Raw genomic sequence first — 16,012 nt, 5'->3', positions numbered from 1 at the left:
TTTAGATGAAAATGGCATTATATGACCCCTTTAACCTACTCTGCCCAGTTAGGGCTTTAGGTGCTTATGTCCACAGAGCTGCCCTGTGGAGGAAGCCCGAACAGTTGTTCGTTTGCTTTGGGCCACCCAGGAAGGGGTGTCCTGCATCTAAACAGAGTATGAGCAAGTGGGTGGTTAAGGCCATTTCACTTGCACTTATGGCGACATGGGTATTAGCGTTCCCACAGCGTTGACACAGCTCGAGTTCCCTTGAAAGGCAACGTCTCGGTTACGTATGTAACCCTAGTTGCCTGAGGAGGGAACGAGACGCTGCGTTGTTCTGCCATACTCCCGGAATGCCCAGTAGCACTTACTTCGGCCTATCAGAAGCTGTCGCGCTTGTGTTTTTGGGGTGCTTATATAGTTTCCTGGTCGATGACATCACCCGCCTATGACGTATTTTTTTGATCCATATTTTAAATTTACTCTAAAAATATGCATGCAAAAACTTGCCAAAGAAAAATAAAGTAAATATTACTCATTGTTTTTTCAGTGTACATCATATTCACATGAAAATATATAATTAAACAGTAACAATGACACCTTAAAATAAAGTGTAACCAAATAAACTTACTGTAAAGAGTTACTAAACAATATACAATTTGCTCTTTAAAATGATATTAAATAAAAATTTTGTATTTTGAAAAGCATATTATAGATCTTGTTATGAACAATTAATCTGTGCATGTTTTATTTTTTTGACGTTTGTAATGTTTAATCAAAATGTCATAACTGGTGACGTATACAGGACTCAGGAATCATGTGGTGCGTTTACACTCCGCCCCTGGAAACTCATGCTCATTTGCATAGACATTAAAAACCACGCCCACATCGCATTGCATAGAACCAAGCTCCGCCCTACATTTATTATCATTCACAATACAGAGGAAAGAATGTTGCTACTTCCGTTTTATCGCGACATTAACAGATTGAGAGCATGTCTTTATGAAGAGGTCTTTATTTACAGGTTACATTCATAAATACAGGGAACATTTACAGACATTTACATGTGACATCATCATCGTCGTGATGGATGTTTACTCTTGTTTTATCTGTGCTATTTTCAAAGTATTGGTAAATGTAAAAGGCATTTTGGCTTTTTATTTTTTTTAGCATCTTGAGCGTCGTAACGGCAGGTCGAGTTGCACTGGGTTTATGAGTCTATCCTCTAACTCTCCACAAACACACGGTCGCGTCTCTATCCCGGAGTGAAGCTCGCGGTGTAAAGCGTCTCTATCCCAGATTGAAGCTCACGGTGTAAAGCGTCTCTATCCCAGAGTGAAGCTCGCGGTGTAAAGCGTCTCTATCCCAGAGTGAAGCTCGCGGTGTAAAGCGTCTCTATCCCAGAGTGAAGCTCGCGGTGTAAAGCGTCTCTATCCCAGAGTGAAGCTCGCGGTGTAAAGCGTCTCGATCCCAGAGTGAAGCTCGCGGTGTAAAGCGTCTCTATCCCAGAGTGAAGCTCGCGGTGTAAAGCGTCTCTATCCCAGATTGAAGCTCACGGTGTAAAGCGTCTCTATCCCAGAGTGAAGCTCGCGGTGTAAAGCGTCTCTATCCCAGAGTGAAGCTCGAGGTGTAAAGCATCTCTATCCCAGAGTGAAGCTCGCGGTGTAAAGCGTCTCTATCCCAGATTGAAGCTCACGGTGTAAAGCGTCTCTATCCCAGAGTGAAGCTCGCGGTGTAAAGCGTCTCTATCCCAGATTGAAGCTCGCGGTGTAAAGCGTCTCTATCCCAGAGTGAAGCTCGAGGTGTAAAGCATCTCTATCCCAGAGTGAAGCTCACGGTGTAAAGCGTCTCTATCCCAGAGTGAAGCTCGCGGTGTAAAGCGTCTCTATCCCAGAGTGAAGCTCGAGGTGTAAAGCATCTCTATCCCAGAGTGAAGCTCGTGGTGTAAAGCGTCTCTATCCCAGAGTGAAGCTCACGGTGTAAAGCGTCTCTATCCCAGAGTGAAGCTCGAGGTGTAAAGCATCTCTATCCCAGAGTGAAGCTCACGGTGTAAAGCGTCTCTATCCCAGAGTGAAGCTCACGGTGTAAAGCGTCTCTATCCCAGAGTGAAGCTCGCGGTGTAAAGCGTCTCTATCCCAGAGTGAAGCTCACGGTGTAAAGCGTCTCTATCCCAGAGTGAAGCTCGCGGTGTAAAGCGTCTCTATCCCAGAGTGAAGCTCGAGGTGTAAAGCATCTCTATCCCAGAGTGAAGCTCACGGTGTAAAGCGTCTCTATCCCAGAGTGAAGCTCGCGGTGTAAAGCGTCTCTATCCCAGAGTGAAGCTCGCGGTGTAAAGCGTCTCTATCCCAGAGTGAAGCTCGAGGTGTAAAGCATCTCTATCCCAGAGTGAAGCTCGCGGTGTAAAGCGTCTCTATCCCAGAGTGAAGCTCGAGGTGTAAAGCGTCTCTATCCCAGAGTGAAGCTCGCGGTGTAAAGCGTCTCTATCCCAGATTGAAGCTCACGGTGTAAAGCGTCTCTATCCCAGAGTGAAGCTCGAGGTGTAAAGCATCTCTATCCCAGAGTGAAGCTCGCGGTGTAAAGCGTCTCTATCCCAGAGTGAAGCTCGAGGTGTAAAGCATCTCTATCCCAGAGTGAAGCTCGCGGTGTAAAGCGTCTCTATCCCAGAGTGAAGCTCGCGGTGTAAAGCGTCTCTATCCCAGAGTGAAGCTCGAGGTGTAAAGCGTCTCTATCCCAGATTGAAGCTCACGGTGTAAAGCGTCTCTATCCCAGAGTGAAGCTCGAGGTGTAAAGCATCTCTATCCCAGAGTGAAGCTCGCGGTGTAAAGCGTCTCTATCCCAGAGTGAAGCTCGCGGTGTAAAGCGTCTCTATCCCAGAGTGAAGCTCGCGGTGTAAAGCGTCTCTATCCCAGAGTGAAGCTCGCGGTGTAAAGCGTCTCTATCCCAGAGTGAAGCTCGAGGTGTAAAGCATCTCTATCCCAGAGTGAAGCTCGCGGTGTAAAGCGCCTCTATCCCAGAGTGAAGTTCGCGGTGTAAAGCGGTGGGCCGAAAGGGTTGTGTTTTCATGATCCACTGGAACCGAAACTGAGTTGGCCAAAACACAGGATATTCAACAGGTATAAGAAGTGTATGTGTATGTCTATGTGCGTGTGTGAGTAAGTGTGTGTGTGTGTGTGTGTGTGTATGTATGTATATATATATATTTATATGTGTGTGTGTGTGTGTGTTTGTGCCCCTACTTAACTATATTTTGGGGACAGATTTGTACCCAGAAGTGACCAAAACATGACAAAATCTCCAAAAACCTCTTTTAGGGACGTGCTCATTTGCAAATCTAGTGTAAAAAAAGCAATTCAAGTTTTTTTTAAAAAGTAAAAATGCAGAAAGTATTGTGTGATGGTTAGGAGTCAAGTTAGTGTGTGTGTGATGGGTAGGTTTAGGAGTCAGGTTAGTGTGTGTGTGTGTGTGTGTGTGTGTGTGCTGGGAAGGTTTAGGAGTCAGGTTAGTGTGTGTGTGTGAGATGTGTAGGTTTAGGAGTCAGGTTAGTGTGTGTGTGTGTGTGTGATGGGTAGGTTTAGGAGTCAGGTTAGTGTGTGTGTGTGTGTGTGTGTGATGGGTAGGTTTAGGAGTCAGGTTAGTGTGTGTGTGTGTGAGATGTGTAGGTTTAGGAGTCAGGTTAGTGTGTGTGTGTGATGGGTAGGTTTAGGAGTCAGGTTAGTGTGTGTGTGTGTGTGTATGTGTGTGATGGGTAGGTTTAGGAGTCAGGTTAGTGTGTGTGTGTGAGATGTGTAGGTTTAGGAGTCAGGTTAGTGTGTGTGTGTGATGTGTAGGTTTAGGAGTCAGGTTAGTGTGTGTGTGTGTGTGTTATGGGTAGGTTTAGGAGTCAGGTTAGTGTGTGTGTGATGGGGTTTAGTAGTGGTGTGTTAGGGCTGGGCGATAAAAGGGTATCGGTATTTATCGACGGTACACCGTTGTCAGTAACTACTATAGACTGTAAAAAAATATGGACGTAGTGTGACGTCACCCGTAGGTTTCTGAATAGCGGTTTTGAAGCCTAAAGTGGGCGGAGTCGGCCGTCGCCATCTTGGCAGCGCCTCACTGCCCGTCACTCCCGAATAAACGAAAATGGGCAAAAAGGCGGGTTTTGGGTGGAGTTGAGGTGCTGAAACTACGCCCGCCTAGCTCCACGTGATCGAGTTTGCTCAGGCTAAGCTAATGTGCTACTGGCCTCGCGCTAAAGTGACAGCTGACTTGAAGAAGTAGACCTAAAGCCAATAGTCCATGTTTTTGCCCTTTGTAATACTATAATAGTTAAAAGACATAACCAAACGTGAGACTATGTGTATTGTGATGCATTATTATTCTGCTAGATAAAAATGTATTATCATGCAGTAACTTACAATATTTGCTCTGAGTGTGTGTGTGTGTGTGTGTGAGACAGTGATTCATGCGTACAAATGTCAGTCAGCGCGGCATTGCACGTGAAGTTCATAGAGAGCTTTATTCAGTCCATTTTAAATTCTGATAGATATTACCTAAGAAGTTCAAGTAAATGCACTAGAAATCCGCGCTCATTTAAGGGACGAATAGAAAGCACTGACACCTGCAGGATTTCATCTGCCGGTACTTTTTATTGAACACTAAAAAGTGAAATAAGCATAATATAGTCTATCTGTTCCGTAAGATCAACGGTACCGCAAAACGAGTGTGGCCTCTATATCTTTAACCTTTTTAAACTGAACTCCAAAAAGCAAGGATATTGTCGGACATCCATGAGTGCATGTTCACAGAGGAAAACAGCTGAAGAACAGCGCTGGTTGTTCTCTCGATACTCGACAACGACGGAATCCAACGGCGTGTGCGAAGGTATAAGGCGTGTATTAAACTGTATGAAATAATCCCGAAAAAAGTATAAACACGGCAGAGATGGCGAGTTCAGCAGCTGGGATTAGCTGAGGTGACGTGACGCTAACAGAGAGCAGACAAAAGGCTAGAACAGCAGCGGCAATCCACCTGTCACTCAAGTGGCCACGCCCTTAATTATGCAGCATTTAAAGGCTTAATATAATTTAAACGGATGAGTTATAAAAAAAATCACCCCCCTCACAGTTGCCATGAAGGGCAAAATTAGCTGTATAGACCAAAACAACTTTAGACACCAGGCTGTAAACATTTTTTTTTCTGCGGTAAAGTAAAAAGTTCTGCTTTTTAATATGGGGGAGATACAGATGTGACTCACTTTTGCAGTCAGCCTCAAGCGGCCAGGCGATGAATTGCAGTTTAATTCACTTCCGTGTTGGTTTCAAGAGAGAGACGGGGAGGTTGCCGCTTGTTAACGATATAAAAAATGTTCGATATAGCGCTCGATATTTTCATTAAAATGCATAAAAACGAGTGGAAGGCGTGAGCGGCTGTGTCGCTATCTTTTTATTTTTAAATATTTTTATTTTTTATTCAACTTTCATAAAAGCTTACAATGACATTTAACATAAAACATAAGATAAACAGATATTGGGGAAAACATATAACAGATCTTACATTGTACAGAGTAAAATATTAAATTCTACAAATAATTTTTTTCAATATGAGATGTTTTTATGCACTTCTTATTTCTATTGATTGAATTCGATATCTGCGTTTACATGGACCCTTATAATAGGATCGACGGCTCAATCGGACTAAAAAAGCTTCATGTAAACACCTTAATCGATCTGATTGGAATTCCGATCCGATGGATCCCAGGGGTTTATTCCTTTTTTAATCTGATCGAGAGAACATGTAAACACTTTATCGGATTGAAAATCGAAACTGAAAGGATTGCGCATGTGCACTGACGTAGAAATAGCGTGATGATATAAAAATAGCGTAATGACGTAGAAATAGTGTAATGACGTAGAAATAGCGTAATGATGTAGAAATAGCGTAATGATGCGGAAATAGCGTAATGACGCAGAAATAGCATGATGATGTAGAAATAGCGTAATATTGAAAATAAATAGTGTAATGATGTAGAAATAGCATGATGCTGTAGAAATAGTGTAATGACGTAGAAATAGCGATGTAGAAATAGTATAATGATGTAGAAATAGCGTAATGATGTAAAAATAGTGTAATGACGCAGAAATAGCGATGTAGAAATAGCATGATGCTGTAGAAATAGTGTAATGACGCAGAAATAGCGATGTAGAAATAGCATGATGCTGTAGAAATAGTGTAATGACGCAGAAATAGCGATGTAGAAATAGTATAATGATGTAGAAATAGCGTAATGATGTAAAAATAGTGTAATGACGCAGAAATAGCGATGTAGAAATAGCATGATGCTGTAGAAATAGTGTAATGACGCAGAAATAGCGATGTAGAAATAGCATGATGCTGTAGAAATAGTGTAATGACGCAGAAATAGCGATGTAGAAATAGTATAATGATGTAGAAATAGCGTAATGATGTAAAAATAGTGTAATGACGCAGAAATAGCGATGTAGAAATAGCATGATGCTGTAGAAATAGCGTAATGATGTAGAAATAGTGTAATGATGTAGAAATAGCATGATGCTGTAGAAATAGTGTAATGACGCAGAAATAGCGATGTAGAAATAGTATAATGATGTGGAAATAGCGTAATGATGTAAAAATAGTGTAGTGACGCAGAAATAGCGATGTAGAAATAGCATGATGCTGTAGAAATAGTGTAATGACGCAGAAATAGCGATGTAGAAATAGTATAATGATGTAGAAATAGCGTAATGATGTAAAAATAGTGTAATGACGCAGAAATAGCGATGTAGAAATAGCATGATGCTGTAGAAATAGCGTAATGATGTAGAAATAGTGTAATGATGTAGAAATAGCATGATGCTGTAGAAATAGTGTAATGACGCAGAAATAGCGATGTAGAAATAGTATAATGATGTGGAAATAGCGTAATGATGTAAAAATAGTGTAGTGACGCAGAAATAGCGATGTAGAAATAGCATGATGCTGTAAAAATAGTGTAATGACGCAGAAATAGCGATGTAGAAATAGCATGATGCTGTAGAAATAGTGTAATGACGCAGAAATAGTGTAATGACGTAGAAATAGCGTAATGATGTAGAAATAGCGTAATGATGTAGAAATAGCGTAATGACGTAGAAATACCGTAATGATGTAGTAATAGCATATGACGCGCTGAACGAGCTGTTCTTCTGATGAATAAAGTGTAGTATAAACGAGTGTCTCGTCCTCCTATAATCCTGCTTTCTCTGCGTGTGTGAAGTGCGTATTGGAAATTTTTACTGCGTGATCAATATAAGCAGCGGCACAACGGCTCATTCGCTGATTTACTCCAAATCATGACCAGAAATGGATAAATATTAAGTCTGCTGATTAAAACAAATAAAAAACGAATAGAGGAGAATAGTAATGCGTGAACAGCGGCAGTATTAGTGCAGTGTGCGCAAGTCAAAAAATCTATTCCGATTTGAAGCTTGTGACATATAAACGCGCACATCAACCCGATCAGTTTATTCAACTACGACACTGTCACTACACAGCGCTGAGAGATACAGTAAACAAAGCATCTGAATTCGCCAGAGGTAATAACATCACTGCGAGATCTAGTCAGTGTTGCGAACTAGGCGCTTTTGTTGCTATTTTAGCGACTTTTCAGACCCCTTTAGCTACACTTTTTTAAAAAAGTGACTAGCGACAAATCTAGCGACTTTTTGGACAAACCTCAGTAACCTCCAAATGTTGATCTCTTTTGTTTTATATTTAAAGATTGTAGTTTGACCATTTTATTTTCCTTTCTTTTCTTGTGCTTATCACTTGTAATACTCACTATTACTGTGCCTTAGTTCATCCAGTTGCCGAACTCTCTCAATTCAGATAATTTTACACATAAAAAATGTAGTCATTCACTAGCTACTCGTTCTATTGTCTGACAAAAAATATAGAAAATGAGAACAGCTTTATTGGACATTCGGTTATATTATATTAAATTAAAATACAGTAAGCCTATGTGACCATGAATTTAATGAGAAAACACATTAGGCAGGCCGAACGCAACTACGCCGCGATGACGTCATGAATATGGTAATTGACGTATGACGTCATCTAGCGGCATTTAGCGACTTTTAGGGAACGCGTTAGCTACTTTACTTTGAAAATAGTTGGGAAAACTGGATCTAGTGAGAAGAATTCAACTTTCTCCCGTTATTAACCGTGGATCTCTATTAGATCAAACAGCGCTGACGAGGAAACCAGGAGAAACACTGTCATGAATGATCTAGTTATAGGCTTTAAGTCCACAGACCTGCAACATTCACCATGGATTTACCGTAGTAACACTCACTGTAGCCATGGACGTTTGAAAGTAAAATACTTTCAAGTATGTCACACATCTTTTTCCAGCACTTCAAAACTCAAATATTATCATATTTAAATGTTATTTTTAATGTGATGACCAAAACATTATTTGTTTATCCTTCACAGTTTATCCCCATTTATAAAACTAAAAGTTTCAAGATGCAGGAAAACTCACACATATTTATTTTTTTTAATCAAGGAAATTTCTCTGCCATTTATTATTTTCGCTGAATCGGAAACGTACCGAACCGTGACACCACTGTGTCCTATCAAACCAATGAACCATTACACCTCTAATTTTTGACTGCTAAAACTAATATAATTTGTTGTTTGCCTTAATAATGTGGATAAATAAAATTTTTAATTCAAACTTTTCTACTTATAAAATGTCAATAACTATCGATACCGAACAATATGACACATTATATCGTGATAATTTTTTTGCTATATCGCACAGCCCTAGTGGTGTGTTTGTTTTTTTGAATGAGGTGATTATTGTTGTGATTGTTTTGTCTTGTGTTATCTATTTTTTGTGTATTAGGACCTCCTTGAAAACGACATGATGCATCTCAAGGGGTTTATCCTGAAGAATATATTTGTTACATGTTTCTTCTCCAGTAAATTAACAGATTTAAAAAAATAAATAAAAGAAAACTAATAAAAATGACAAAAATAGGGGTAGGGTTAGTATATGGGGACAGAATATACAGTTTGGATGGCATAAAAACCATTACGTCTATGGAGAGTCCACACAAGTATAGCTAAACAAACGTTTGTGTGTGTGTGTGTGATGGGTAGGTTTAGGGGTAGGGTTAGTGTAAGGAGACAGAATATACAGTTTGGACAGTATGAAAACCATTACATCTATGGAGAGTCCCCATTTAGAAAGCTAAGTAAACTGTGTGTGTGTGTGTATATGTGTGTGTCTCATACGGTGGTCATGACTTTAAGGGACCCCGTTCTGAACCTCAGGATCTTCTTCTTTAGCGCGTGCGACGCCTTGATCTTTACGAAGGCTTTGGGCTGCAGGGCGTTTCCAGGTGGAGTGGGCAGGGCCAGTAGAGGGGGCGGAGCCAGCTGCTGTGGCCAGACCAATCCGCTGCTGTTTCCAGGCTGAGTGGGCGGAGCCAGCTGCTGTGGCCAGACCAATCCGCTGCTCCCGTCAGAGTCGCTGGACCGCGAGCTGGACCCGCGCGACTCGGCCTCGCTCAGACTCGACTCGGACTCGACTCGGTAGACACGAGGCTTACGGGAGCGTCTGATTGGCTGCTCAGCTTCGTCCTGACTCAGTTCTAGGGTGGAGCGCCAGCGCCGGTGAGCGGATCCACGGCGTGTTTTAGCCGTGACGTTCCTCTCCGCCGTGTTGTATTTGCGCTCTAGGTTGTTCTCGGACTGTGCGCGGCAGGTTTTTCTCCCGGGCTTCTTCGTCGCGATCTTGTCCTCCGTGAAACGGCACTTCTTCGGCTTCCTCTCGGGTTTGTGCGCTAGAGCGCGACACGGCTGCGCTGGGATGTACTGCGCGTTCACCAGCTCGTCGGAGGAGTGTGTGTGTGTGTAGACATGCTGTGGGGATTCTGCTTCGCTGCTGCTGGGAAAATCCATGGATGTGGAGTGAATCCCGGCCCGGCTAATGCTACTCTGCCGGATCACTCTGGTTTCGGGACCCATGCAAGTGCGCGGAGGTTTGCTAGGTCTAGCATGAGGCGAGCGGCGCTGGATTAGCTCGATGATGTACGTTTCCACATGCTGAGCCTGCCTGTAGTCCTCATCGCTGGGCTCTTCATCGGGCCAGACCCACGGCTCGTCACTCACGCCCTCCAGCGCAGGAGAGGCTGCTGGGAAAGAGGGAAACACAAACATCACCTACAGACCGACACAATGAACACCTAGCAAACAATAGCAGGGTTCCCACATCTCGGTTAACTTCAAATATTATACAAATAATACACTTAATGTGACGACACTTCAAGTGAGAGCAAGGTTACATCGTGTTACCTTGTAAGATGCATTGTTACAGTTTTCATGCGTCAAACACAACTATGCAAAAAAGCTTTTTTGCATTTTTTTTCAGAGATCTGATATTCTATTTGTCGTATTTCTGTTTTGCATAAAACTGAAGAATATTCAGTACATCCTATACTGTATTCTAAAATGTACATATGTAGAATAACATACCGATGTCCAGCAATCAATTTAAATAGTACATTGTGTTAAATTTGTCGTTTAATGAGATCTAATATGTGTTGGTGCCGAGAATTTTCACGTGAAGAAATGCATAGATCCGATCCGACTATTTTTTGTATGTATTTTAATGGTCCAGTGGCAGAACTTTTGCCAAGCGTGTCAGAGGTTCTGGGTTCTAATCCGCACTCGTATCGTTTTTTCTCATTAAAACCGATTATGTTTATCAGTGGTTGTATATCAAGCAGGAACACGATTGTGAGCATTTGTGATTTCAGCATTTGTGATTTCATTGTGATTCACAGCATTTATTATATTTCAACGTATAGTCTCCGCAACGGATTAAAGCGCGCGTCCGTGTGAAGACTGTGCCCCCCCGCCGATGGCCCAATGCTCCTCCAGTTGATCTGCTCTGGCGCCGACTCGGTTCCATCGTAGTAGTTTTGTGCGAGTGAACATCATGACAACGTACAACACAAAGTACCTCACGCGGGAAACACTTCACGTAACGCGTAATTGCGCGTAACGTGCGTAAATCAAGCAAGCTAGTACACATAGGCCACGAAGTGCCGGTGAAATAACACGTTAGCGGAGCGGAGGGAACAATATGGAATTTTTTACAGAAAACTTCCAGCACAAAATAAATTCAAGCACTTTCAAGGACCTGTATCTATGCATGATTATTTTCACAAACTTTTAACGATTTCAAGGACTCGCGGGAACCCTGCAACAGTCATAATTTCACCATCTAGATTAACTATAGACCCGATATAGTCCAGCTAACAGTAACACACTTCTAGTCAAAATAACCTTGAATTTGGTTACTTCTGAGATGTTTGATACTCCATCATGTGAGATGTTTGATACTCCATCATGTAAGCAAAGTTAACAGTGATTACAAGCTGTTTGATTTCATTTCTTTGACATGTTCTATGCGTAGCCTGTGCGTCTATTCTCGGGCGATGGTTTAGTCGTCTATTTAATGTTCACTGACAGCCCAACGTTGCCTTGTTTCAGTCTAGACGTCTGACTGTGTTTGGATGCTATTAGACGTCTTTTGAACGCAAACTTGATTGCTGGGAGAATCTTTATAATACTGGAAACAACAAACCGACACGACATCCTCACACTGGCTGAATCACAGCTACTGTTAAACACTTCACAGTAAAATAAAGCACACCTCATACACTAATGGAAAGTGCTTTACATAATTTGTAAATGTAGTCACCAAATTTAAAAAGCTAAGTAAGGTTAAAAATGGGTGGAAATGCAAAACATTTGGAAAATGAAAGAATTTAGTTTGTCTGTGTGTGAGAGCGTGTGTGTGTGTGTGTGTGTGTGTGTGTGTCTGTGTGAGAGTGAGACAGTGTGTCACAGCACGCACACAAAAGGCAGTCCCTCCAGTTTTTCGCGATTCTGCGATCGCTGAATACAACGCAAAATCAACAAAATGTCGCATTTTTTGCGATCCTGCATAATTCCTAATTTAACCGCAAAATAATCACAAAAATTCAAAAAAAGACCTCACAATACATTAAATTATAATCACCCAATTGAAATATCTTTAGTTAATTAAAGTTTCAATGCATTTTTACGTGGGTACAGATCAGTGTTGGGGGTAACCGATTACAAGTAACTTGAGTTACGTAATCAGATTACTTTTTCAAGTAACTAGTAAAGTAACGCATTACTTTTTCAATTTACAACAAAATATCTGAGTTACTTTTTCAAATAAGAACCGCTAATTTACTTTCACATTTATTGACTGACAGCTCTCCTGTCCCCATGTTGAGAGAAATAAAGTGAGGTGTTGTGTGCATTTGCATTGAACATGCATTTACTCATCTCACTTGCACAAAAACATTCAGTATTCCACAAAATGAATAAAAACAGTCAAATGCAATCTCAGAATTTTGTGCAAAAGTTTTATAATTAACTATGTTAAATTACACAAATATACTTTATGTATTTAATCTCACTTTATTAACCAATGTCTTTGCTGCTGACCTACAATGATCTAATTCAACCATACTAATAAGCAAAAATGACTTTAGATTAGGTTTAGAAATAAGAGTGTTGAACTTCCTTCTCCTGTATCCTATTGTTATTTAATCAAGAACAGCAGCAGCTGAAAGGTTTGTTTGAGCGGCGCCCTCTACTGTACAGTAGTAAATATGCATTTCCTTCAGCCTTAGGCTTATTCATTTAACTTTTGATTTGAAAGGGCCTTAACAATTGGCAAAAATAGATTGTTTTAGCTGTTATTAAAATACAAACAAACAAGCCCATGCGGGTGAGAAAAAGTAACGCAAAAGTAAAATAACGCATTATTTTCCATAAAAAGTAACGTACTTAGTTTTTTGGGGAGTAACGCAATATTGTAATGCATTACTTTTAAAAGTAACTTTCCCCAACACTGGTACAGATGTTGCGCACGCGTGATGGAAAAAGCGTCTCTCCTGCCCTCTCACATAAGCGCCCAGGTCTTCATTGGGCAGTACGGCAAACGTATTAACGCGTTTAACATGATTGAATGACATAACAAAAAATATGATATGCTCAATGGTACTAAAAATAATTTTTAAAAGCGCAGTATACCGTGAAAGAGAACTAATTTCAGCCAGTCGAGTGACAGTCTGTCTCTGACTGCAAGTGTGTGTGTGTGTGTGTGTGTGTGTGTGTGACTGACTGAATGACTGACTGCGTGTCACCGCCGGTCGGCCTAGTTAGAATATTGAATTCTCTTTATAGCGCTTGAACAAATAAACATAGCTACAATTACTTCAAAATATTCATCTTGGCAATAGTATTTACGTAAAACAATCAGTAATAACTGATTGGGACGTTTGTCATTACTGTAGTAGGTCTTAAAGTGACAGTAACCTAATTTACCTGCTGTTGTTAATGTTAATCAAGCAACATCAAAAGGCTATAGCACAATTTTAAAAAAAGTATTTGATTAGACCAAATAAACAAGCTTTATGCATTTTTTTGTGTGATTTGTGTCATGTATGACTATTGTGCATCTGACATAATACTATTATGGTAAATGTGATGTCCTAATTATAAAACATAAAAATCGCACATTTTTTCACAAATTTCTGGAAATTACCACCACAAAATCAGTCATTTTGAACGCAAAAATCACATAAAAAAATCATGAAATCCTGGAGGGACTGAAAAGGTTAGATCCAAGTGGAGTTTTATTATAGGGTAATCCGAAATCATACGTCAGCCAGGCATGGGTCAAAATCCATACAAAACAGTCCAATAAACAAGAAACAAACGGGACAAGAGCTTAGAGGTGCTGGTAACATTAAACAAGGACTCGACAACTAACACAGAAAGAGACGGTATAAATACACACAGAACTAACAGGGTGATGGGAAACAGCTGTGTGCAATGATCAGATGATGAGTGCAGACAAAGGATTATGGGAAATACAGTTCATGACAGAAGGTGACGATCAGGGAAAGAAACCTCTAGTGGAAACCAGGGAATATGTATATGTGTGTCTGTGTGTGAGTGTGTGTGTGAGAGAGAGTTTGACTGTGTGTGTGTGTATGTGTTTGTTTATGTGTGTGTGAGTATGTCTGTTTATGTGTGTGAGTGAGGTCCCATCCACACTACTGGGTTTTAGTTTAGAAACGGAGAATTAAAACGAATACGATCTCCGTCCACACCAGCGTTTTAGAACTGATCTCCGTCCACATTGAACGACTGAAAACGCGGATCACGTGACCATCCTCCTACACTGGGCGTGCGCGTGCCGGTGTAAACAGGAAACAGATCGACTATTCCTCAGATTTCGCTGAGGTTGATAAGTGCCGATCTGGACATTTAAAAGTTTTCGCATCATTCCTCAGGAACTACAACTTCATTGATAAAATTATCCCACCATGCGCTGGTTCTTCCCGGCTTAACCCAAAACCGGCGCTCCATGTACGGTCGATACCGCCGCTGCACACGGAGTCACAGATCGCTGGAATAATAGCTAGCCTCCGGCGCATGTACATTTATAGCATCGTAAAATGCAGAATTTACTTGCACTAGCGTAACTGTTAGTCCAGGCTGTTGTTGTATGTTTTCTTGCGTTGTATGACCCAATCAGAGAGCCGAGCGTCAGCCTCTGCGTCATCGTTTCTAAAGTCCTGCGTTTTGACCCGTCTACACTAAAACACACTCCGGAGATTCAGAACGCGAAACGGGGTCGGCAGCGCTTCTAAGCTCCTCCGTTTTAGCTCTTCGTTTCTGCCGTTTTAGTGTGGACGGGAGGAGCAAACGTAGCAAAAGTTCTCCGTTTCTAAACTAAAACATAGTAGTGGAGTGGATGGAGCCTGAGTGTGTCTGTGTGAGAGTGTGTGTGTATCTGTGTGTGTGAGTGTGTCTGTGTTTGTTTAATGTGTGTGTGTCTGTGTGAGAGTGTGTGTTTATCTATGTGTGTGAGTGTGAGTGAGTGTTTGACTGTGTGTATATGTGTGTGTCTGTGTTTGTTTATGTGTGTTTGTGTGTGTCTGTGTGAGAGTGTGTGTGTATCTGTGTGTGTGAGTGTGTCTGTGTTTATCTATGTGTGTGAGTGTGAGTGAGTGTTTGACTGTGTGTATATGTGTGTGTGTTTGTTTATGTATGTGTGTGTCTGTGTTTGTTTATGTGTGTGTGTGTGTGTGTGTCTGTGTGAGTGTGTGTGTATCTGTGTGTGTGAGTGTGTCTGTGTTTATCCATGTGTGTGTGTGAGAGTGAGTGTTTGACTGTGTATATGTGTGTGTGTGTGTGTCTGTGTTTGTTTGTGTGTGTGTCTGTGTGAGAGTGTGTGTGTATCTGTTTGTGTGAGTGAGTGTTTGACTGTGTGTATATGTGTGTGTGTGTGTGTGTGTGTGTGTGTGTCTGTGTGAAGTGTGTGTTTATCTGTGTGTGTGAGTGTGTCTGTGTTTATCAATGTGTGTGTGTGAGAGAGTGTTTGACTGTGTGTATATGTGTCAGTCTATTATGTGTGTTTGTGTCTGTGTTTATCTATGTGTGTGTGTGTGAGAGTGTGTCTGTGTTTTTTTATATGTGTGTGTGAGAGTGTGTGTGTATCTGTGTGTGTGTCTCTGTTTATCTATGTGTGTGAGTGTGAGTGAGTGTTTGACTGTGTATATGTGTGTGTGTCTGTGTTTGTTTATTTGTGTGTCTGTGTGAGAGTGTGTGTGTATCTGTGTGTGTGTGTGTCTGTTTATGTGTGTGTGAGTGTGTCTGTGTGAGAGAATGTTTGACTGTGTGTGTGTGTGTCAGTCTATTATGTGTGTGTGTGTCTGTGTGTGTGAGTGTGAGTGAGTGTTTGACTGTGTATATGTGTGAGTGTCTGTGTTTGTTTATGTGTGTGTCTGTGTGAGAGTGTGTGTGTATCTGTGTGTGTGTGTGTCTGTTTATGTGTGTGTGAGTGTGTCTGTGTGAGAGAATGTTTGACTGTGTGTGTGTGTGTGTGTCAGTCTATTATGTGTGTGTGTGTCTGTGTTTATCTATG

General features: G+C 41.3%; 1 protein-coding gene across 4 annotated transcripts in view; it reads right to left on the bottom strand.

Annotated features, from left to right (window-relative positions):
* Positions 1–981: 981 nt before the first annotated feature.
* Positions 982–16,012, bottom strand: part of dact3a (dishevelled-binding antagonist of beta-catenin 3a) — a 42,357-nt gene continuing 27,326 nt past the window's right edge. The window contains exons 4-5 of one of the 4 annotated variants that reach the window (XM_077243836.1): positions 9,262–10,163; positions 982–3,063 (exon numbers count right to left, since the gene is read on the bottom strand). In XM_077243836.1, coding sequence (XP_077099951.1) covers positions 2,953–3,063; positions 9,262–10,163 — 1,013 coding nt within the window. In that variant the 3' untranslated portion in view covers positions 982–2,952. Of the gene's footprint in view, positions 3,064–8,508; positions 10,164–16,012 lie in introns of those variants that run through there. The other 3 variants (XM_077243837.1, XM_077243838.1, XM_077243839.1) reach the window with 3 other exon arrangements.

This window comes from Siphateles boraxobius, unplaced genomic scaffold (assembly GCF_051911475.1).
Source record: "Siphateles boraxobius isolate OS27281-9 unplaced genomic scaffold, OSU_SipBor_1 25, whole genome shotgun sequence".
NCBI classification, from domain to species: Eukaryota; Metazoa; Chordata; class Actinopteri; order Cypriniformes; family Leuciscidae; genus Siphateles; species Siphateles boraxobius.
Note: the sequence above shows the minus strand (reverse complement) of the source record. Positions and strands in the feature narration are given on the sequence as shown.